Source organism: Mobula birostris, chromosome 20 (genome assembly GCF_030028105.1).
Source record: "Mobula birostris isolate sMobBir1 chromosome 20, sMobBir1.hap1, whole genome shotgun sequence".
NCBI lineage: Eukaryota > Metazoa > Chordata > Chondrichthyes > Myliobatiformes > Myliobatidae > Mobula > Mobula birostris.
The window spans coordinates 54,004,364-54,029,924 of record NC_092389.1 but is presented as its reverse complement, the minus strand read 5'-3'; the positions used below and the strand labels follow the sequence as shown (position 1 = coordinate 54,029,924).

Genomic DNA, 25,561 nt, shown 5'->3' with positions numbered 1-25,561 from the left:
CTCACCTCAGTCGTCCGCGTTCCTGGGAATTAAGTCCGACCCTATTCAACATTTCCCGAAATCCCAGTTCCTCAAGGCCCGGCAACATTGTCGGCCGAAGCGCTTGCACTGCGCTGTAACGGTCTTTCTTCTAACAACCCTGTAAAGTGTCTCTGCACTCAGTTAATCTCGCCTGTAGGTAGTTGACCAGAATTTCAAATGAGGCCTCTTGAACGGTTCTACAACTTCAACATAACGTCCAATCTCCTGCACTCAGTGCTTCGTGTTTTGAAGGTCAATGTGTCGAAAGCTTTCTATACGACACGATCTACCCGTGAAGCCACTTTCACTGAATTGTAGACCTGTATTCCCAGATACCCTTTGTTCTAATGCACGCCTCAGTAAACGGTGGGAGGACCTCATACATGACCAACCCGCTCTGCATGCTGACCCTGGATAGGAACATGCCCACAGGAGAAGGCCGCATCCAGCCCTGAGGAATGGTGTCAGGGAGGTGGGAGGCAGCGGTGGGCGGGGTGGGGGGGGAAGCGGTCAAACTCGCCACATCGCCCTCGCGGTGGAAGGGTCTCCGCGGGATCTCACCTGGTGCTGGCCAGTGGTATCCAGCGATGGCGGCCTCATCTGACGGGGATAAAATGGGAGGGATTCAATAGTCAGATGGGCTGGAGGAAGGGAGGGGAGAGAAAGGGAGTGGAGTGGACCGCATGAGACGCCACTCTTCAGGAGCGTGGAGGGGTCTGCAGGAGAGGGAGGGGAAGGTATGGCAGTAGGGGCGAGTAGAGGGTAGGAGGCAATGGAGATGAAAGGGCGTGATTGAGCAGAACTGGGTGAGGAGAAGCTGTCAGAGTGTGAGTGCAGGGAGGTCAAAGGTGTGCACGGGGGATGGTTTTGGGTCTGGGGGCTGGGTGGGATGGGCGTGCAGAGCGAATGGAGGGGACCAAGGGGCGACGGGCTCGGAGAATCAAGGAGATGTGGGCAGAAAAGCGGACGGAGAATGGGGGGGGTGCTGGTCGGGTGGAGAGGAACTGGACGGGGGTATGTGACGCAGTGATAGAAGGGAGGGGATCGAGGGGCGACGGGCTCGGAGAATCAGGGGAGATAGAGCCAGAGGAGTGGACGGAGATTGAGGGCGGGTCGGGTGGGGAGGAATTGGACGGGAAGATGTGACGCAATGAGCAAGTGGATGGAGTGTTCGAGAACATGAGGAACGGGATGCGAAGGGTTTGAGGGAGAGGCGAGAGGGTGAGTGCAGAGGAGTGAATTTGTGAATGGGTAGGGTGTTGGACAAAGGGAGCTGTGTAGAGGGATATGAAGCGCGTAAGGAGAGGGATTGGAGGGAGCTGTGTAGAGGGATATGGAGCGCGTAAGGAGAGGGATTGGAGGGAGGGGTGCCCAGCGGTCTGAAGGGGCAAGGAGTGACATTCAGTGGGACTGGGGAGAGGGCAGTGGGGCAGAAACCTCTGGGCAGGGAACAGGGAGGAGGTGTGTCCGCTGTCAGGGTTGCAGTGAGTGGTTCGGGAGGGGAAAGGGGAGGGGCCAGGTGCCTACAATTCTCGTAGTAGTCGTAGACGGTCACGTAGGCGTCCTGAAGATTCTCCACCACGAAGACTCGGTGAAGAAGTGCAAGCACTTCGACAGGCAGGAACTTGTGCATCTGTAGGCCGAGCGGTGGGTTGGCGATTCAGTACGAGATCTCCTCCGCACGTCGCCTGCTCCCCCACTGTCCCAGACGCACCTTCCCCCCCTCCCCTGCAACCGTCAGGACCAAGCTGAGACTGATGGGACGGGGTCCTCGCCACTCACCTCTGGAATGTACACCAGCAAGTGCCCGTCCTGTGTCTCTGACCTGCTCACACAAGGATGGCTCGGCTTCTGTAGCAGAGAGAGAGTTATTTATAAAGATGAAAAAGATCAAATATCAGTTGTTGTTTTTTTTTTTCCTTTAAGTCTGTCTGAGGCGGTCCCAAGCCCGGCTGTGAACATAAGAACATATGAAAAAGTAGCAGAAATAGGTTATCTGACCCGGCGAGCCTGCTCCGCCATTCAATATGATCATGGCTGAGCTGGCCATGGATTCATCTCTGCCTACCTGTATTTCCCCCACAACTCTTAATTCCCCCAATATGCAAGCGTCTATTCAAACTTGTCTTAAACATATTTACTCATGTAGCCTCCACTGCGAATTGGGCAGATAATTCCACAGATTCATCACTCTCTGGGAAAAAGAAGTTCCTCCTCATCTCCATCCTAAATCTACACCCCCGAATCTTGAGGCTATGTAGTACTCCAAGTGTGGTCTGACCAGGGTCAGATATAGCTGTAACATTACCTCTCAGCTCTTAAACTCGATCCCACGGTTGATGAATGCCAATGCACCACATGCCTTCTTACCCACACAGTCAACCTGCGCAGCAACTTTGAGTGTTGTATGGACTTAGACCCCAAGATCCCTCTGATCGTTCACACTGCCAGCAGTCTTACCAATAATAGTATATTCTACCATCATATTTGACCTTCCAAAATGATGGTATCTGGGTTGAACAACATTTATCTGGGTTGAACTCCATCTGCCACCTCTATGCCCAGTTTTGTATCCCGTCGATGTCCCGCTGTAACCTCTGACAGCCACTCACACTGTCCACAACACTGACATCCTTTGTGTCATCAGCAAATTTAATAGCCCATCCCTCCACTTCCTCATTTCAAGTAATTTATAAAAATCACGAAGAGAAGGGCTCCCAGAGAAGATCCCTGAAGCACAGCACCGGTCACCGACCTATATGCAAAACATGACCCGTCTACAACCACTCTTTGCCTTTTCTGTGCAAGACAATTCTGGATCCACAAAGCAAGGTCGCCTTGGATCCGCATGATTCTGGGTCCCTTTGGGTGTTGGATGTGCGTCGACATATCGATTTGGGGATGCGTGCACATCTCGGGAGGTGTCGGCAAACCTGGGGTTCGATGACTGAAGGGCTTGCACATGGATTTAGAGGTGCGCACAGATTTGAGAGCGCTGCTAGATGTGGAGCTGCACACAGATTTCGAGCTGTCAGTTAATTTGGGTGCTCCATGTAAGTACATAGGTTTGTTGGTGTACCCACTGATTAGCGGCTGGACACAATTCTACGTGTATTGGTAGATTTGTGGCTGCACTTGGATTTGGGGTGTCCTTAACTTTGAATTTAGCCTTGCATTTTAGGGGACTGCACATGGATTTGGAGATGTGCACTGATTTAGGAAGGGTCGAAGAATATGGGATTGCACACGGAGTTGAGGATGTGTGAGACTTTGGTGTGCCGACAGATTTAGGATGTCATTGAACTTTGAACTGTTTTTCTTACTAATCTTTTAAGGTAGAAGCATTTATTTTGCAACCTGTTTGAAATTTTTCTTCCTCTGGGTACTGATGTGCATATTTCGGAGTCATCGGTTTTAGGTTGCGCACGGAATTGAGGTTCACAATGATTTGGGATCATGCTCTAATTTGCGGGCGCACACGGATTTGGCGGTCCATAGTGATTTGGGGATGCGCTCTGATGTAGGCGGATGTTTAGAATACGCCAATCAACATGAATTTAGCGGTGCATGCAGATTTAGTGAAGTTTACGAGTATTTCGGGGTACAGATTAATTTGGTGATACCAGCCGATTTGGAGCGTCTTTGGGTTTGGGGATGCACACGAATCTCGGGATTTGGGGGTTTTGGCAAATTGAAGGCTTCACACACATTTGGTATTGCCGGCAGACTTGGAGATGCGCACCGAGTTCGGGTGTGTCAGATTTGGTGTCGGCGTTTTGTGGTGTCTGTTAACTTGGGGGTGCACACAGATTTGGGTATCTCCGTAAATTTAGGAGTTTATCGGCGAACGTGGTGTGCATATGGAATTTGGAGTGCGAAAGGATTTGGTATAATCCAATGTGTATGTCGGGGTGCCTGCTGATTTGGGGCTGTGACGAATATCAAGGTTCTTTCATTCGTACAAACATTAGCAATAAATGCAATTTGAATTTATGGTTCAGGCAGCCATGATGTGAAGTGTTTGAAGTCACTGTTACTTGGAGAATCTAATTTGAATGTGGGGGTTGCAGAGTTTTAGCGGTGCGCGCAGATTGGGGATGCACAAGATTTGAAAGTGCGTGAAAGCACACACACAGGCACTCTCGCACACAGACACAGAAACACACACACACACACACACACACACACACACACAGTCACACACATGCACAGACACACACTCAGACACACACACAGACACACACAGATAGACACACACAGACACAACACACACAGTCACACACACAGACACACACACACACAGACACAACACACACAGTCACACACACAGACACACACACACAGACACTCGCGCACACAGTCACAGAAACACACACACACACACACAGTCACACACACACAGACACACACACACAACACACACAGTCACACACAGAGACACACACACACAGACACACACACACACACACACAGTCACACACAGAGACACTCGCGCAGACAGACACACATACACACACATACAGATACTCGCGCGCACACACACACACGCGCGCGCGCGCACACACACACACACAGACACACACACACACACACAAAACACACACAGTCACACACACAGACACACACACAGTCACACACACACACACACACACGCACACACACAGTCACACACACACACACACACACACACACACACATAACGGAAGTTTCATCTACCTTTCCAGCTCTCCGCCATGTTCTTTGACATATGTTGGGTGATATGATTAAGAAATTCTCACCCCACCACCACTGGACTGTTGAGTTTTATGGCCATGCGGTAGGGTCAGGGGTAGTTTCGGGACGAGGTCCCAAATGTTCTGACTATGACTAAGTCAGTGAAGTAGTTGGAAGGTTTCATGGATCGGAAAGTGGTTATTCATGTCGCCACACACAGACAGCTTACAAAGGACCCTCTAGGTCGAGTCCACAAAAACACCAACTACATCAAGAGTTTATACCGTTGACGAGAATGGCAATAGTGGGCGATTCAATGCAATTTTACAGACTTTATTTCAATATTCTGTATTTGATAAATGATTTCCATTTTCCTGAAGTACATATTTACAGTGGAAGCAAATGCTATTGATAAGACACCTCGAAGGTTCTGATGCTGTTACTGGGACAAATTAACTCACACAAGTGGTCTAAAAATTAATTCACTAAATTAATCACAACCTGTCACCGCGGGGATGGCACCTGTCTGATGTAATAGGTTTCTAAATAAGTTAAGGAGTTTTATTATACAATATGTTGAAGTCTGTCCCTGTGGGGTCGCTAGATGGTGTTTATAAACCCGGGACATGTGGTGCTTCAACATTTCATTCCAATAGACCGCCTGAGGCACAGGGGGACACATTGCCGCGCAGGGGAAATGTCGGCAATGTTGAAACGGTACTACAGTGTGCAGAGAATATTGTACCTGCTCATTGCCGTCACTGGAGTTCCTGGTGAGTGAACAGAGCAGTTTATGTTTGGTATTTCCGTGTGTTAACCGGTGTGAACCTGTTTATGATCAATCGACAAGCTTCCAAGTTGATGATCTTTGCATAGATATCCGTCAAAGATATTTATCCTATCAATTCAACATCCTGATTATTTCATATTTAATGACAAGATGAACGAATCCCCGGTCTCTCCTCTAACTCAGGGAATCGACCTGAACTTTGTTTTTGCCTTTAATATTATCTTGTCCAGATTTGTCCCAGTACCGGGGCGGGCAGTTCTCCTGGACGGTGTAACTGGGAGGCTTTTAATGGGACCTTGTCCAGAGTTGTCCCACAGCTGGGAAACGGAGGGTCCCCGTGAAGGGGTGACTGGGATGGGTTTACATTGTGAAGTTCACTTGTACTGAGTTATTATTCAGACAGAACCCCTGGTCCAGTGTTTCACGTTTCCCGGTGGAGTCTGGCACAGATCACCTGAACCAGTGTCCATGCATCTGCTGCCGCGTGTTATCAAATTGAACTGTGCTGGAGAATTAATCCGTTAACGGAGTCATTCAGTCTCTGGTTACCAAGTTGTTCCTGAGACCCGTCGTAAATTGGGCGCTGTATCGACCTGAAGATAGGTCTCGCCCCGAAACGATAGATTTTTTTTTGGGTCCCGCCAGTATTTCGCGTGCGTTGCTCCCCTCTGTATCCCTTCTCGGTCCAATCAGACGCTGAGCTTCAGGAGGCCTGGTCAGTCACGGTTAAATCAGTGAAACCGGCTCCGTCAGTGACTGGAATCGGGATCAGCACCGATCGTTGTTGTTCATACAGCTTATTTTTATCCTCGACGATTGTTCACACATCGTCGTATCTTCATACTGAAAAAGGCAGGTCAGAGACAGTGTGACCCGTGCCCGATGTTAGATTAGCAGCCGTTCACAGACTCTGGCACGCTTGATCTTTAGCTGAAGTCCGATCCCTCTTTAATTCCTGGAGAATGTGTTCAGTAATGCTAGGGTCGGTTCTCCCCCACCCCCACACCTCTCTCTCTCTCTCTCTCTCTCTCTCCAGTCAATTTAATGGCGATTGTGATCCTGTCCCGGGGAAAGTGCGGCCTCTCTACCTGCACCACTCGCTACCTGGTGGCCATGGCAGCGGCGGATCTACTGACTATTGTCACCGAGGTCATTTTGTCTCGAATCAATTGGTATTACTTCCCGTGGAATTTTCTGGACAGCACCCCTGTCTGCAGTGTTATCGATTCACTGACGTACGCAGCCACAGACTGTTCGGTCTGGTTCACCGTCACTTTCACCTTTGATCGGTTTGTTGCCATTTGCTGCCAGAAGCTGAAAAAAAATATTGCACCGGGAAAAATGCGGCTGTGGTTCTGACAACAACCGGCGTACTGTCTTGTCTGAAAAACATTCCACGATATTTCACGTTTGAACACAGCGTGATCATTGACAATGTACCGTGGTTTTGCAGAATCAAGGAAAATTATTTCACTGACCCCGGGTGGGTGGGATATGACTGGCTCGATACGGTTTTAACTCCGCTCCTCCCTTTCGCTGGGATCCTGCTGCTCAACGCTCTGACAGTCAGACACATTTTAGTGGCCAGTCGGGTCCGTAAGGGGCTGAAGGGTCAGAGCAAGGGGGAGAACCGCAGTGACCCGGAGATGGAGAGCAGGAGGAGGTCTGTGGTTTTACTCTTCACCCTCTCCGGCAACTTCATCCTCCTGTGGCTGACATACGTTGTAAATGTCATATATTATCAGGTCGCAGGAAAAGGATCTGATTTCAGTGATTCCGAATGGATCTTTCACTATGTCGGAGTTTTGCTGAGGAATTTCAGCTGCTGCACGAATACATTTATTTACGCGGTGACTCAGTCGAAATTCAGGGAGCAGCTGATCGGCGCGGTGAAATATCCGGTCACCTCGGTGCTTCAGTTCATGAATAAAGCGGCGTCCTGAGCACTAGCCAGTGCGGGTTCCTCTCATTCACCGCCTGATGGCCAAGGTGTTATTTCCGGGCGGGTTTTCCCCGCTACCGGCAGTTCCGGGACATTAGGGTAGTCTGTGTGGTGGAGGGAGGGGGCGTGGACGTGAGGGAGTAAAACACCGTCATGGTGACTCATAAACTCGGTGTCCCGCCATATGCCAATCAATGTACTGCTCCAGAATGCCGCCCAGCATTTGTTCTGTGGATATGTCTATCTATTCCCTTTCCTGCTCAGTACCTCACAGTCTGACGTCCCCAGACAACTGTAGGGCTGGTGTGATACTGGGTGGCCAATCCACTGCCAGTTCTCTAGTCTCCAACTTCCACATGAATAACGGGCTAACGTGAAAATATAGGGCGGGGTTTGGATAAACACTGTTTTTTTTTAAATTGGTGAAAAGCCGCCCCATCTTAATGACCGCCTCTGCTACTAATGACTGACGACAATAGCTGAAAGCAGATTGTAGCTGGGAGATTAGTATCCAAGGATACATATAGTATGGAAAAAACAGGCTGGAAGGCAGAGGTGGTAGCGTAGCTCTGTTTGTTAAAAAACAAACAAACAAACAAACAAAATCAAATCATTCGAAAGAGGTGATATGGGGGCGGAAGGTGTTGAATCATTGTGGATAGAGCTGAGGAGCTACAAGGTGAAAAGACCCTGTACAGACCATGCAACCGCAGTGAGGATGTGACCTACAAATTACAACGGGACACAGTGAATGCTTACCGAAAGGGAAATGGTAGAATAGTCATGGGGGATTTAAATATGCGTGTAGATGGGGAAAATCAGGTTAATCCTGGATTCCATTTCTGGGAATTTCTAGAGTGCCTTCGAGATCGCTTTTTAAGGCAGCTGACGTTTGAACCCACTGGAGGATCTGCTCTCCTGCACTGGGTGTGGGGCAATGAAGAGAAACTGACTGGAAACCTGAAAGCAAAACAACCTTTAGGGGCAAATGAGCAGAATGTTTCTGAGCTCACCTTGAGGTTTGAGAAGGAGAAGCTAAACCAGATGTGCTGGTATTACAGCAGAGTACCGGTAATCACAGAGACAATTACAATCGGCCAGAATTAATCGGAAGGGAACACTGGCAGGGACTACGGCAGAGCAGCAATGGCTGGAATTTCCGGAAGCAATTCGGAAGGCTCGGGATAAATACATCACAAAAGAAGAAGAATTTCGCAGGAATGTCAATGCCAGCATAAAAATCTAAGAGAGGCGATATAATTGAGTAAAAAACAATTGTGGGAAGTTACACAATTTGGAAGCTTATGAAAACCAAGAGAAGTGAACCAAAAAGTCATTAAGAACATGAAGATGGAATACTAATTTAAGCTAGACAGTCATATAAAAGAGGACACCAAAGGTTTCTTCAGCTACGTGACATGTTAAAGGGAGGAGAGGGCGAATTTCCGGCCGTGGGTAAACGAGAATTAGTAATGGGGGCAAATGAAATGGCGGACTGAATCAGATTTTAGGAGTGTGGGGAAAATTGGCAGATGGTGCACAGTGTCGGGAAGTGCATGGAAGAAGAAATGAAAGGGTTAACTATTTTATAAATGGAAGGAAAATGAATTGTAACACGCGCTTCTTCCAGACTTAATCTACGGGGTGATAGTCCCCCAGTACGGCCAAATTCAAGAAATCTCGTCGGGGTGGATGCTGCACGATGTGTACCCTGTTATAAATCAGTACCCCGAAATAACAAACAGTACACAATTTGCGGTTAAACAATTAAGCTTTATAACTATTAATTTGACTACATGGTTAGTAGAGAATATATATATATATAAAATGAAAATAAGGCACCAATCTGATTAAACGGTCCTGTGCGCACGAAGTTGGAGCTCACGCAGTTCAGTTGTTCTTCTTCCTCCATCGATCTCCTCCTTTGGGCCCTCGCTCGGAGACGACCCCGTTCGGCGATCTACCACATTTCTCCGTTCGCGTCTTCTCTCTTCATCTCTCTCTCCCTCTCTCTCTCTCTCTCTCTCTCTCTCTCTCTCCTTCTCGCAAAAGCCCGCAAAAGCAGCTGCTTCCAGAATCACAAGACAGGGCAACAAAATCCTGATTTGCTAACATGCATCAACAGTCCGGTTATCTCCGCCCATAACCAAAACATTGCTGCTACAGAGAAACCATTCCTTCAGCAGTGAACATTACAAAAAAACCATTACATAGCAGTGAACCCTTACAGCTCGTTACACTTTCCCCCAACCACCAAATTTAGTCATGTCCTCATGACGTTGAGATAGTTCGCCAACCCTTCCTACAAACACAAAGTCCAATCCAGATGCAAAGTCAGTGACATAGCTCGCCACAACAGCAGAGATCACACACTGTTCCCCAGGCGCTACATAGATCAACCTATCCGGTGGTCTACTAATTCTCTGAGACATCCGTACCTCCTCACCTAACTCTTCAGACTCAGACGCTGCTGGTGATACTTCGTGTCTGCTTGCCGAGTCCTCCCCCACCCCCACCCCCGCAACCCGGAGCCCTCTGTCCCGTGTCCATGCCCCGCTTTCTCTCCTTCAATGTCCTGCTGTAACCCAGGCTGCCTACAACTCCCCCACCCCCTCCACCTCACCTGACTCAGTGGAAAAGGGCCAGGGCTTTCTTCCTCAATCAACGGGGAGTTAGCGAAAGGCAGCATGTACCTCACATCCAGATCATCACCCTCCGAATCAGTATCCCTCTCTTGGGCGCGACCCGGACCAGCCTCTCCCGCTGTGGGCAGTGCAGTCGCCCCGCGTTTTCGCAGAGTCCCCTTACTAGGTGTAGGCCCCAAGTGGGGCTCTGGATCTACCTGCACCTCTTGTGCCAGAGGCAACAGGTGGTTCCGATGGAGAATCTTGACAGGCCCCTTCCCCTCTTCTCGTTTCACCCGCAACACTGGTAGGTTTGGCATCTGACTCTCCATCACATAGGGTGTGGCCACCTAGCGGTCAGCTAACTTGTACTTTCCAGGTAGCCCCAAATTCTTTATGAGGATTCGGTCTCCCGGCAGGAGTTGGGAGAACCTCACTTTCTGATCATACCTCCTCTTATTTCCTCGATTCTGCTTGGCGGCTGCAGCCCCAGCCAATTCATAAGCGCTTTTGATCTCACTCCTCATATCACAACATACTTCAGATAAGGCTTCGGTGGTAAGTCACCCTCATCAGTACCAAAACAAGGGTCAATGGGCAACCTCGCCTCGCGCTCAAACATCAGATAACATGGCGAGTACCCAGTAGCTTCATTTTGTGTACAGTGGTAACAGTGAACCAGATCTCAATATGTTGACTCCACCAGCTCTCGCTGATCTCCAGGGTCCCGAGTACGTCTAGCAAGGTCCTATTAAACCCCTCAGGCTGGGGATCGCCCTGCGCGTGATAGAGCGCGGTCCTCGACTTCTCAACTCCAAGCATGCGCAGTAACTCATAGAAGAGTCTGCTCTCGAAATCCCGTCCCTGGTCACTATGTATCCGCCTGGGAAGGCCATAATGAACGAAATACTTCTCCCACAACACTTTTGCCACCGCAGTCGCCCTCTGGTCCTTGGTAGGAAAAGCCTGAGCATATCTGGTGTGGTGGCCCGTAATGACTAAGACATTAGCCGTGTTGCTGGCATCGGGTTCTATGGACCTGAAATCTATACACACGAGGTCCAGGGGCCCTGCACTCTGCAAGTGGGACAAAGCAGCTGCCCGCATGGGCAGTGTCTTCCGGCGTATGCAACGAATGCACGACTTGCAGTATTCTTCAACCTCCGACTTCATTCGACGCCAGTAAAACCAGTCGCTGAGCAATTTATAGGTCGTTTCCACCCCCAAATGTCCAGAATCATCATGAAGAGACATCAGTGCAATCCTCTGATACTTCTTGGGCAGACCTAGCTGGCAACGCCGGGGTCGGATCGGTGATGACGTGACCCGGTATAAGATCTGGCTCTTCAACTGCAATCGAGGCCATTCTTTCAGTTATGGAGGCACCGAAGCGTCGTTCGTCTTCTCCACCTGAGCCATGTCTCCCTTTTCAACAGCGGACCAAATAGTGCCAATGCCCGGGTCATCCCGCTGAGCAGCCGCCACTTCCCCAGAACTCAATTCCGGCAGCAGTGAGGTCACAGTGAACCTGGGGAATGACGTCATCGGAAGCCGCCCATTGATCCGCTGCTCGATCCGGCCGCTCCTTTTCCTCTGCCTTCACGGTGATGGCAAACTGTCACAGGGCCGTCACCCCAGGGGCAGGAACGCTCTCCCCCTCCTCGTCCCTGTCCAGTCCCTCATGCACCTGTCGGGACAAAGCATCCGCATCAATGTTCCGGCTCCCCGGCCGGTACTTCAGGCTGAAATCATCCACCTCTGTCCAAAAGTCTCTATGGGTTTAGATATTCTCCACCCTCCTGTCCCTCCTCCCCTCCCTTTCTTCCCCAGGGGAGGGTAACCACACAGAAGCTGATTCAAGGGGTGACTCACTTTGGCGTAGCCCGTCAGGAATCTCCGATAATAACCACAGAACCCCAGGGATGAGCGCAGGGCGCTCACAGTCTGGGGCCTTGGCCAAGTGATCACCGCTTCTATCTTAGCCGGGTCTGTCACTACTCCATCAGGAATCTCCGATAATAACCACAGAACCCCAGGAATGAGCGCAGGGCGCTCACCGTCTGGGGCCTTGGCCAAGTGATCACGCTTCTATCTTAGCCGGGTCGTCACTACTCCAAACCGTGAGATTACGTGTCCAACGCAGCTAACAGACGTTTGGCAGAACTAGCATTTGTCCAGGGAAAGTTTTAACCCTTCAGCTTTCAGGCAGCGAGCACCTTGAGTAGCCTCGCTTCATATTCTTCCAAGGTGAATCCAAATATATGAGGTCATCAAAATACACCAACACCTCAGGCGAGTTCATATCACCTACCGTCTTCTCCATGACCCGCTGGAAGGTTGCAGGGGCTCCCGATATGCCCTGGGGCATCTTTTCGAACTGGAAGAATCCAAGAGGACATATAAAGACTGTATTCTCTTTGTCGGCCTCACTCATGGGGATCTGCTACTATCCACTCCTCAAATCCAGCACACTAATCCACTTTGCACCACTCAGAGAGGCCAGCGCGTCTTCGAGCCTCGGGACCGTATACTGGTCAGGGACGGTGCGCCTGTTCAGAGTCCTATAGTCCACACACATGCGTACCTTCCCGTTCTTCTTCCGGGCCACGACTACTGGGGAGGCCTAGGGGCTTTGGGACTCAGTGATGATCCCAGCTCCCTTCAACTTACACAAATGCTGCTGCACGTCTTCCATGTCTGCAGGGGCCAGTCGCCGCGACCTCTCTCTAAACGGGGTGTCCTCGGTCACCCGGGTAGCGTGACGCGTGCTCTTGGAACAACCAACATCAAACTCGCTAATGGAAAATACACCTTCCAGCTTCAACATCTTCTCCACCAGCCTCCTTTTCCTGCCCGGCGGCACCGGGGAGTCCCCGAAGTTGAATGACTCAGCGGTCAACTTCCCCCGCTTTTCCAATAGTTTCTCCCCGGCGTGCCTCACGGGGGCTCTAAACATTACCGTCACCAGGAACAAATGCGCCAGGGGCACCCCCCGCTTGAAGGTGACCTCCCTCTTCGTAGTGTTCCTGACGATCACTGCCACCCTGCTCGGCTGTAAAACTGAGGGCTTCTGCAATTCGGGCCTCACCAGCACCCCAGCCAGAAATCCCGACACCCCCTTGTGGTTCTCCAGAGCGTCCACTAAGAAAGGTTCGCCCTCAGGCACTCTGGGAAATATGGTGGGTCTCCATCACTCTCGCTATTTCCCCGGGCCGTATCACCATTGGCTTCGACTGGGTGAACCACACGGTCCCTCGTTTAAATTTGGTATCCAGCCCAATGCTGCCACACACTTCCTCAAAATCACCTTGATACACTGGGAGCACGGACAGGGTCTCCAAAATCTCTCCCTCGCCTTCTCCTTACAGACCCCCATGAGCCTCCTCACCAGAGGGATGTTGGTCCCCACCAGAATTGAAACGCAGCCCTTCTCAACAGGGAAACCAGCACCTCTATACCAAGACCCTCAGACACTCCCACATCGGCCTCCGAGAACTCCAGTTTCACTGACAAATAACCGTCGTATGGATAATCACCAGCACTGAGACCCCAAATCTCCAGTGCACTGAATGGTGTCAAGGGTAAATGCTTCAGATACCGGTTGTAAAACGAATGGTACAGTAACGTGACCTGCGACCCCGTGTCGAGTATGGTTTTAGCGTAAATACTCTCTATCCGTCGCGACACACTAGAGCGTGGTCCCACTAAGCCTTCAGGAATAGGGTCTTTCCCTTTCGGGAATTCCTTGGTACATTGCTGGGAACGTGTTCCCCCAGAGATACCGGGCCGTTCCCTAACTGGGTCCCCTCTAGGTTTTCCCAACGACTCTCCCTGCCGAGGTACCCGGGGGCTCACTCTCCTTCTGGCGTGAGACCAGCTGCCAGCAGCCCTCCGCACTGTTCGTCCCCTTGGGGAATCTGCACCCAGCCCAGCAGCTCCATCATATGGGGGGGGGGGGGGGGGGATCACACCCGCAGATAACAGCTGATGTATCTCCGATCTGAACTCTGCCGCAATCTCCTCTACCGCTCCCCGGGGTAGGCTATCTGTGGTCACTTCACCGCAGGGGACACTACCGAGGACTGTACCTGCTGACTGAGTCCTCCCACGCTCCCGCAGCGTTCTCCTCTTCCCGTACCTCTCTGATCAGCTCAACAAAAGGTGGAGGGGGCACATCTTACGAGACTGTCAGAGACCCCACACAATCGGGTCATGGGACAGGGCACTCCTGGCTATCTGGTCCATTCTTAACCGATCCACCTCAGCCGCCTGAATGACCCCTCTGCGCCGTAAGCAATTTAGCTGCCTCTGTAGCCACAAAATAAAAGCAGAAACTTTCTCCCCCTTCTCCTGACGCATGCTTTGAAACGCCACCAGGAGCTCCACTGGGCTTCCAGTCGGATCAAAGTCATTGCCCAGTGCTTGTTGATAACTGACAGCTGTCGCTACGGGATAATGTAACCTGACAGCTCTCTCGTCAACGGCCCGCCCATTCAAACTTTCAACCAATCGCTGTCGCTTTTCATCATCCGAGCACTGCCACTCATCGAGCAACTGAGAGGTTCGTTCCGCCCACGTCTCATACTCCTCCTCCCCTTTAGGGGTGGGCGTTATTCCAGAGAATAGGTGGAGCCTGCCATAGCTGGGACTCTGAATCTGATTTTTCCATTTATTCGCCAGAGAAGTAAGGGCGGCTACTACCTCAGAATTCTCACTCTTCACCAGGGGACGTGGACTAATTAGACCTTCCAACTCCGACCACTCTTTCCCCTCACTCCACAGAAATGATAGAACCCTGTCTTTGAAATCTCCGCCTCCAGCTCCCTCAGCGCTGGTCTGCATGAGAACAAGAGCTGCATCCGCCATTTTATCAAGTCTCTGCTCACAATCACAACTTCAACAGAACTTAACAGTGGAATTAACAATTCATCCGCAGTACAAATATCTGCCCCACTGGTTCATTGTTCAGGGTAATTACACAACATCCAACAGAATCAATCCCGAACGTAGCCCTCACAATTGTAATTCTCGCTTTGCCTAGCGGCTTAATCTAGGGGGTGATAACCCCCTTCCCGGCCCAACTGAAGAAATCTCGTTTGGATGGATGCTGCCCGATGTGTCCCCTGTTACAAATTAGTGTCCAGAAATAACAAACAGAACACACTTTGCGATTAAATGATTAAGCTTTATAACTCTTACTTTGACTGTATGGTTGGTAGAGAAACAAAATTGAAAAAAGGGTGCGATCTTATTAAACAGTCTGTGCGCAAAAGTGGAGCTCACTGATAGGCCGATCGGTCCCCATCGGCCTCCTCCGATCGTACTGCCCTTCGGACCCGCGCTCCGATTCCACCCTGTCCGGCAGTCTAGCAAATCTCTCCATTCGCGTCTTCTCTCTCCATCTCTCTCTCTGACAAAATCAACCGCTCCCAGATTCACGAAACAGAGCAACAAAATCCTGATTGGCTGACATGCATCCCACAGTCCTGTTATCGCCAGCCATAACACGAACATTGCTGCTGCAGAGAAACTGTTACTTCAGCAGTGAACATTACAAAGAAGTCACTACATTAGCAGTGAAACCTTACAGCGCGTTACACATAACAGAAGCATCTGGCTTCTCTTGGGCTGTACTCCCTGGAGTTCAGGAGAATGGGGGCTGGGGTCGGGAGGGGAAATCTCATTGAAACATTTTGAATTTTAAAAGCTCTGAACAGATTAGATATGCGAAAGTTATTTCCCATGGTAGGTGAATCTAGGACAAGAGAGCACAACTTCAGGATCGAAGGACATCCATTTGGAACAGAGATGAGGAGAACAGAGGGTGGTAAATTTGTGGAATTTGTTGCCACATGCAATTGTGGAGGCCAAGTCATTGGGTGCATTTAAGACAGAGAGAGATAGGTTCTTGATTAGCCAGGGGATCAAAGGGTATGGGGAGAAGGCAGGGGAGTGGGGATGACTGGAGAATTGGATCAGCCCATGACTAAATGGCGGAGCAGCCTCGAAAGGCCGAATAGCCGACTTCTGCTCCTATATCTTATAGTCTTAATTGAGTTGACTGAGTGAATCCATTCCCACATTCAGAACAGGAGAGTGGCATCCCCCAGTGTGAATTCGCTGATGTATTTTAAACTCAGATGACCGAGTGAATTCCTTCCCACAATCTGATCAGGTGAACGGTTTCTCCCCAGTGTGAATTCGGTAGTGGCTCACAAGTTTGGATGACTGACTGAATCCCTTCCCACATTCAGAGCAGCTGAAAGGTTTCTCCCCAGTGTGAACTCGCTGATGCACCTTCAGTCGAGATGACCAAGTGAATCCCTTCCCACATTCAGAGCAGGTGAATGGCCATTCCCCAGTGTGAAGTCGCTGATGTTCCTTCAGTTGAGCGGAATGGGTGAATCTCTTCCCACATTCTGAGCAGATGAATGGTTTCTCCCCAGTGTGGTCTAACTGGTGTGTCAGTAGTCGAGAACGCCGAGTGAATCCTTTCCCACAGTCTGAGCAGGTGAATGGCCTCTCCACAGTGGGAACAAACTGATGATCTTTCAGCTGAGCTGCATCGGTGAATCCCTTCCCACATTCTGAGCAGAGGAATGGTTTCACCCCAGAGTGGATTTGCTGGTGTCTCAAGAGCTGAGATGACCGAGCAAATACCTTTCCACATTCAGAGCAAGTGAACGGCTTCTCCCCAGTGTGAACTCGCTGATGCTCCTTCAGTACAGATGACCGAGCAAATACCTTTCCACATTTAGAGCAGGTGAATGGCCTCTCCCCAGTGTGAACTCGCTGGTGTGTCAGTAGGTCAGATGACTGAAGGAATCTCTTCCCACAGTCTGAGCAGGTGAATGGTCTCTCCCCAGTGTGAACTAACTGATGTTGTAGCAGGTGATTTGACTGAATGAATCTTTTCCCACAGTCTGAGCAGGTGAATGGCTTCTCCCCAGTGTGAACTCGCTGGTGGGTCTGCAGGTTGGATGATTGAGCGAATCCCTTCCCACAGTCTGAGCAGGTGAATGGCTTCTCCCCGGTGTGAACTCGCTGGTGTCTCTGTAGTTTGGAGGAGTGAGTGAAGCCCTTCCCACAGTCTGAGCAGGTGAACGGCATCTTTTCAGTGTGAACCAGCTGGTGTTCATTCAGTTGAGATGATTGAGTGAACCCTTTCCCACATTCAGAGCAGGTGAATGGCTTCACCCCGGTGTGAACTCACTGGTGTCACTGTGTTGTGGTTGAGTGTGTGAATGTCTTCCCACCATCCGAGCAGGTCAATGTCCTCTCACTGGTGAATTTTCTGATATACCTTTAGCATCAATAACAGAATGGCTTCCCACAGTCAGAACAGGTGGAGCATCTCACTATGGTGTGAACTTGCTGATGTGTCTTCAGACTGGATGACTGAGTGGTTCCCCTCCCTCACACAGAGCGGGTGAATGGTCTCTCCCCACTGTGAACTCACTGGCGTGTCTGTGGGTAGCCTGTGAGTGAATCTCTTCCCACACTGAGAGAAGGAGAATGATATCTCACTACGATCAATTCTCTGGCAATTCAAAAAGACAGACGTTTGAATGCCTTGTACAATCAATGCAGTTGAGAACTGATCTCCAGTGAACAAATGCTGGTGTGTTCTCAGCTCCCGGTTCCAGTGAATTACACAGAGTTAAAACAGAAAATTTCATTTCAGAGACAGAATACATTTACCAGCTGGGATGAGATACTTCTTCATCTCCAAAGATCGACAACAGATGTGTTGGTGTTGCAAAGAAAATATTTGGTCACTCCTTAAATATCCAGACAGAGACAGAAAAACTGATGTTTTGTTGTGTTGAAGATTCCCGTACACAAGTGCTCTGCAATTTCAAACCTGTAAAAATATTTGCAAAAGACATCAATTGGTGAAGGACAATATTTCAAGAGAGGTTTCGTCTGTGGTGAGAACATCAGAACAAAAGAAATAGGAGCAGGAGTTGGCCATCTGGCCCTTAGAGCCTGATCTGCCATTGAATAAGATCATGGCTGATCTGGCCATGGACTCATCTCCACCGACCTGCCTTTTCCCCATAACCCTTAATTCCCCAACTATGCAAAAATCTGTCCAATCTTGTCTTAAATATATTTACTGAGGTAGCCTCCACTCCCTCATTGGGCAGAGAAATCCACAGATCCACCACTCTCTGGGAAAAGCAGTTCCTCCTCATCTCCATCCCAATTTACCCGAATTTTGAGGCAATGTCTCATCTACCAGTGGAAACAACTTTCCTGCCTCTATCTTATCTATTCCTTCCATAATTTTACATGTTTCTATATGATCTCCTCTGAATGTGAGCTGTGGCGTCACAATTTTACCAATTTCAACACAAGCTGGGGGTTGTCAACTTGAGATATACCTCAGGATACTGTGGGAAGTGAGGGAGAAAATTGCTGAGCCTCTGGTGATGATCTTTGCACATCAATAGGGAGAGGAAAAGTACCAGAGGAAAAGTACCAGAAGACACTGTTCCCTTTTTAAAAAAGGGAGTAGAGATCAGGCAGAAAATTACAGACCAGTGGTTCTTACTTCAGTGCAGGGCAAGTTGTTGGAGAAGCTCCTGAGAGGCAGGATTTATGAGCATTTGGAGAAGCATAATCTGATGTGGGATAGTCAGCATGGCTCTGTCTAGGGCAGATCGTGCCTTACAAACCTGATTGAATTCTTTGAGGATGAAACAAACACACTGATGAAGGTAGAGCATTGGATATATTGTACATGGCCTTCAGTAAGACTTTTGATAAGATTCCTCATGTGAGGCTCATTCAGAAAGTAACGAGGCAAGGATCCAAGTAGACCTTGCTTTGTGGATCCAGAATTGGCTTGCCCACAGAAGCCAAAGGTGGTTGTAGATGGTTTGTATCCTGCATGGAGGTCAGTGACCAGTGGTGTTCTGCAGGGATGTATTCTGAGACTCCTTCTCTTTGTGATGTTTATAAATGATCTTGATGAGGAAGGAGAAGGGTGCTGATGACACAAAAGTTGAGGGTGTTGTGAAGAGTCTGGACAGTTCTCCAGAGGTTACAGCAGGATGCAGATAGGATGCAGAACTGGCAGATGGAGTTCAACCCAGATAAGTGTGCTGTGGTTTATTTCGGTACATCAAATTTGAAGACAGAACACAATATTATGTTGGGACTATTGGCAATGTGGAGGATCAGCGAGATCTTGTGGCCCATGTCAATTTTACACTCAAAGCTGCAGTGCTGATTGACAGTGTTGTTAAGAAGGCCTCCATCAACCATGGAACTGAGCTCAAGATCAGTGAGGTAATGCTACAGCTATATAAGACCTTCTTTAAACCCACTGAGAGTCTTGAGTTCAGTTACCTCATTACAGGAAGGATGTGGATACTACAGAAAGACTGCAGAGGAGATTTACAAGGATGTTGCATGGAATGGAGAACATGCCTTATGAGAATAGGTTGAGTGAACTTTGGAGCGATGGAAGATGAAAGGTGAGCTGACAGATGTGTATAAGATGATGAAAGGCATTGATTGTGTGGATAGCCAAAGACTTTTTTCCTAGGGCTGAATTGGCAAACACGAGGAGCATAGTTTTAAGGTGTTGGAAGTAGGGTTAAAGGGGATGTCAGAGGTAGGTTTTTCACACAGAGAGTAGTAGGTGCATGGAATGCACTGCCAGCGATGATGGTAGAGGCAGATACCATGGAGTCTTTTGAGAGACTGTTAGATATGTACATGGAGCTCAGGAAAACAGAGTGCGATGCGGTTGGGAAATCCAAGGCAGTTTCTAGAATAGGTTACATGGACGGCACAACACTGTGGGCCGAAGGGCCTGTAATATATTGTAGATTTCTATGTTTCTATATGCACTCATCTTCGAACAAGGAACGGATCAGACATTCTGACTGACCATCAAATTCTCTGACTGTATTCCTGTCTGTGTGAGAATGGGCTATTTCTGACTTCAATCAACCTGTGACTTGGCTCAATTTGTCTCTGTCCTTTGGTATTATTTCAAGTTCTAGTCATGTTTCACAAGACTACAAAGAGCACTTGTTTCTACATGTATGATCCTGGAGATTTACTAATTACTCAGATACCCTCCACCAGCTGATTGACAGTGATAAACCCATCGATGGCAATGCCAATGAATATAAAGTGGAGGGCAGTGGCTATTTTCATTGGAGTGCGGCACTTTTGTGATGTAAAAACCACAAGTCACTTGTCATTGAGGCAAAGGTGTTTCATATCGTTATTCACTCAGAGAGAACTAAATCTGACGGAAGGTTTTGTTTCCAAACAGCTCTAATTGACATTTTCACTGACTGGAAGGTGAACTCTTCAACCGAGATTAACTGGGAACTATATTTTTGTTCTGAGTTACTAATCCTCGGATTTACATAGCTGAAACACGGCAGTGTTTGGGAGATACATTCGCTCCCATTTCCGTCGACTGTAGGGGAACAATGCTTGGTAGTGTCATCCATGGCTGCCTCTTTACCCAGAAGGGCCTGCGAACCAGAAACCTGTCTGTCAGCCACCGAACAATAAAGCGATGCGCATGCGCGGCAGAAACGGCGGCGGCCCACCACTCATTTGCCGAAAGCCTGGCGGCACTGGGTACGGATCGTGGGGCTGAGAAAGAGGGAACGGACCGGGACTGTGCTGGGGTGCAGGACCAGTGCGGCAGGAGCTGACAGTAATAGCCCGTCAATCACGTTTCAGACGCCGCTGATTAATTCCCCACCGGAGACCCCTCCTACCTGCGGCCGGTCTTTGTGAGCCTCTCCTCTACTGAGCGCATGCGCGATATTTGGGATGACCTCATACCTCTGCGCATGCGCGTGTGAGCAAACAGAAGTTAATCTGCAGATGCCGAAATCCAAAACAACAGACGGAAAATGCTGGAGGAAAGTCAGGGAGGCAGACAGCAACTATGGAGAGAAGTGAACAGTCGGCCTTTCAGACCCAGACCCTTCTTCAGCACTGGAAAGGAAGGGAGGGAGTCAGAATGTGGGGCAGGTGAGGTGATAGGGTAAACCGGGAGACGGGGAGGAGTGAAGCAAAGAGCTGGGAAGTTGTTTGGATAAAGGGCTGGAGAATAATAATAATCATAATAATAAATACTCTATTAATTCCGAGTGGGAAATTCATTCGTTCCAGCAGCAACATCTGAAAGCACAGCAAGCAGCGGGCTGACTTTACTGAAAATAAAGTGAAGAATAATAATATACACAATAACACTGTATCAGTGTGCAATAATAATGTTTGAAACAACAATGCAGAGACTATTGAACTGTGATGTGTGTTCACCTGTCGCAGAAGATTTTTGTTACGATCCTTGTGAAGGCGGAGCTGAGTGAGTTTGTTCAAAAGGGGTCGGGGGCTTTGCTGCCTGTTCAGTAGGTCATGGAGAGGATGTTCCGGTTGTCCATAATCGATAACAGTTTGATCAGTGACATCCACTCCACCACTCACTCGAAGGAGTCTGGGTGGTGGCCAAGGATGGATCCAACCTTTCTGATGAGTTTATTTAGTCTTTCCCAACGTAAAGCAGCGAAGAAGACTGCACTCGCTACAACAGACTGGTAAAAGATCTGCCACATCCTGCCTCACGTGCTCAAGGATCTCGGCTTCATTAGAAAATGGAGTCTGCTCATCCCGTTCTTTTAAACAGTCTTGGTGTTGGTTTCCCAGTCATGTCTCTCGCCGAGGCGAACACCCAAGTATTTGTCCTCCTTCACCATCGCAACTTCTTCTCCCAGAATGTACACAGGACTCATCATAGTCCTGTTCCTCCTAAAATCTATCACCATTTCCCTGGTTTTGACCACGTTCAGGAGCAGTTGATTCTTCCCTCACTATTCCACAATCCTGTTAAACCAGCCCTCTGTACCCCGAGTCCTGCCCATCTCTGATGCACCCAACTACGGCAGAGCCATCAGGGAACATCTTTAAGTGGCCAGACTCAGAGTCGCACTGAAAGTCTGAGGTGTTCAGTGTGAACAGAAACGGAGTCAGGACAGTCCCTTGTGGGGCTCCAGTGTCACTCATCTCCACCTCAGGCAGAGAACCACCCAGCGGTGTAAACTGGGGTCTATCTTTCAAGAACGCAGTAATCCAGGAGATAGTGAATTTGTCTACGCCCATCCTTGCTCAGACAACGTGGCTGGATTGTATTGAAGGCATTAAAGAAATCAAAAACAGTGACTCTCACAATGCCACAAGCATCATCCCGGTGGGAGTGAGCTCGCTGCAACAGAGAGATGATGGTATCATCCGCTCCCTCATGAGGTTGGTAGGGAAACTGTAGAGGGTCCGAGGTAAGTCTGGACCGGCCTCTGCATCACCTTCATCACATGAGGGCAATTGGTCTGTTGTCATTAAGTCCAGATGGAGTCAGCGTATTGGGCAAAGGAACCAAAGAGGAAGTCTTCCCCAGCACCGGTATCTTTTCCTGACTCAGTCTTAGATTGTAATGGTGCTGCAAAATACCAGAGAACAGGATCGTACAGGCCTTCAGTACCCTGGAGCTGATGCCGACAGGGTCAGCAGATGTAGTCTCTCCCCCTGTCTCCTACCCTGACCTACAGTCACTGTCAGACGGGACAGAAGATGTAGTCTCTCCCCCTGTCTCCTACCGTGACCTACAGTCACTGTCAGACGGGACAGCAGATGTAGTCTCTCCCCCTGTCTCCTACCGTGACCTACAGTCACTGTCAGACGGGACAGCAGATGTAGTCTCTCCCCCTGCCTCCTACCCTGACCTACAGTCACTGTCAGACGGGACAGCAGATGTAGTCTCTGCCCCTGTCTCCTACCATGACCTGCAGTCACTGTCAGACGGGTCAGCAGATGTAGACTCTCCCCCTGTCTCCTACCCTGACCTACAGTCACTGTCAGATGGGACAGCAGATGTAGTCTCTCCCCCTGTCTCCTACCCTGACCTACAGTCACTGTCAGACGGGACAGCAGATGTAGTCTCTGCCCCTGTCTCCTACCCTGACCCGCTGTCACTGTCAGACGGGACAGCAGATGTAGTCTCTCCCCCTGTCTCCTACCATGACCTGCAGTCACTGTCAGACGGGACAGCAGATGTAGTCTCTCCCCCTGTCTCCTACCCTGACCTGCAGTCACTGTCAGATGGTAACTAAATCTAGTTGCGAGTTGACGAGGGACTGTTAATGTCAGATTCTGCAGATATTGCAACAGTTCCTCACACCCAGGACTGAACCCTGGTCACTCAGCATTGCAGGGGTTTGTTAGACCAGAACTCCACATGATACAGCACAATCAGGCCATTCGGCCCATCGAGTGTGCTCTGCGATTTCATCAGCACTCAGTTCCAGTTCATCGCTCAACACACAATCCAGAATAGCTGATCCCCAACGTGTTCAACTGACATCTCGTTGGCATTTTACAAATTTCCCCCTCTGTAATCAACGCTAACCTGATTTTCCTAATTGTAATCCCCCATGACTATCGTAACATAGCCCTTTTGGCATGCATTTTCTCTCCAATTGTAATTCGGAGACCACATCCTTACAACGGTTGGAGGTCTGCATATAAATCATCGCAGGGTCTTGTTACACTTAATGATTCTTCGCTCTACCTACAGAGATTTTACATCTTCTGATCCTTTGCCGCCCCTTTTTTTGTAATGATTTGATTTCATATTTACCAGCAGAGGCACCCACCCCCTTTGCCTACTTACCTGTCCTTTAGATACAACGTGTCTGCTTGGACGTTAAGCTCCGGGTTGTAATCTTCTTTCAGCCACGACACGGAGATGTACTCAAATCACACTGTGCTACAAGTTCACCTTTGTTACTCTGTACACTGCGCACGTTCCTTCAGTCCTGCAATCATCACCCTTATAGATGTTGTCTCACTTTAACGGTGCAACTCATTCCGTTGACTGCAATTTTCACCTGATATCAGCCTCTGCATTTTTGTTTATTACGTGTGATCGTGAACAATAGCCAGGATCAGAAATGCTGATCAAGTCAACTAGTTCCCAAAGAGAACTCTGACAGGCCAATCAGATGGTTCACCGCTGCTCAGCGATAGAACACAAGAAAATCATATGTACAATTAAGAAACATTTAAAAAAAATAGTAGAAATACTGGAGTCATGATGAAGTCTGCTGGAGAGAGACATTTATACACCTGCTGTCCTCCAGTATTCAAAGAGATTGAAGAATAAGGTTGCAGGGTGACAAAACGTGACAGAAGCACTTGGAACTAAAAACTAATCACGACTGGGAGAAAACAGCATCTGTTCTTTACGCACTGTTCTCTAGCAGTTTAAGGACTAAGTCCAGCCGGAACATAACTCAAAGTGCTCTTGAAAGTCAGGTATTAAGGATCGGAGGTGTGAACAGACATTGGGAATGATGTAAGGGTTTTCACAGAGGGTGAAGGCCACAAGGATCGGAGGTGTGAACAGAAATGGGGAGTGACGTAAGGGGGTGTGAAGGAATGCTTCTCCACCACTAGGGAAACGTACTTCACTTGTTGTACCAAAATGGCATTTCTTTCTGTAACAAAATGGAACCTGTATTGCATCAGAGTGCTTTGCTAATAATCTTGGTGCAACATGATGCTGATGGTACCTGAGCACTTGAGTGCAGAACCGCAGCTGTGTTACTGGAAGAATGCCAAACGTTGATTCAGCAGACAACAGAATGCACCTTGTCCTTGAACTTGTGTCCAAAGGGGTGATGGTATTGTCTCTTTTTGATAAAGCTATTACCAGCACCTGGGCAGTGCTAGTCTTCCCTTGCTGCAAATAAACATAAAAGCACTTATGATTGATCCACTCTGAGTTAATTGTTGTTCGTTACCAGACATGGTGAAAAGGTGCTTAACACCATCTCCTACCTGGACACTCACTCTTACCTGCACCCGCACCTTACTCCTCACCACTTCACATCTCAACACTATACATCAATTCAGTAGAAACTGAAATACCCATTCCGTCTATTGAGTCTTCTCCACCATTCGATCGCGGCTATTGGATGTCCCCTCTGAACCCCACGCTGCTGCCTTCTACCAGTCACCTTTGACACCCTTATTAATCAACAATTCACTATTTACTTAGTTTAAGTCCATTACGCCACTGGTGTTTGGGGCAGCAATGAGGAGATTGCAGAACAGGTTCACCAGGATGTTGTGTGGATTGGAATCCTAACCTACTGTGTAAGGAGAGTTCGGATAAACTTGGGCTGTTTTCTCTGGAGTGGAGGAGCTCAGGGTGACCTGATAGAAGTTGATCAGATAACGAAAGATCTCGATAGAGTAGATAACTGCCACTTTTAATCTTCTGGGTCACAATGTCAAATACCAGAGAGCATGCATTTAGACAGATGAGGGACCTGTGAAATTCATTGCCACGGACGGCTCAGAGGCCAAGTCATCCTGTTCAGATAAAACATACATTGATTAGTAAAGTCATCAAAGGTTAAAGGGTGCAGG

The 25,561-nt window shown here is 48.9% G+C and overlaps 1 protein-coding gene across 1 annotated transcript in view; it reads right to left on the bottom strand.

Annotated features, from left to right (window-relative positions):
• Positions 1 to 25,561, bottom strand: part of LOC140184969 (uncharacterized) — a 351,453-nt gene that overhangs the window by 325,013 nt on the left and 879 nt on the right. Inside the window, exon 2 of the mRNA XM_072238208.1 lies at positions 16,272 to 17,298. Coding sequence (XP_072094309.1) covers positions 16,272 to 17,298 — 1,027 coding nt within the window. The remainder of the gene's footprint in view (positions 1 to 16,271; positions 17,299 to 25,561) is intronic.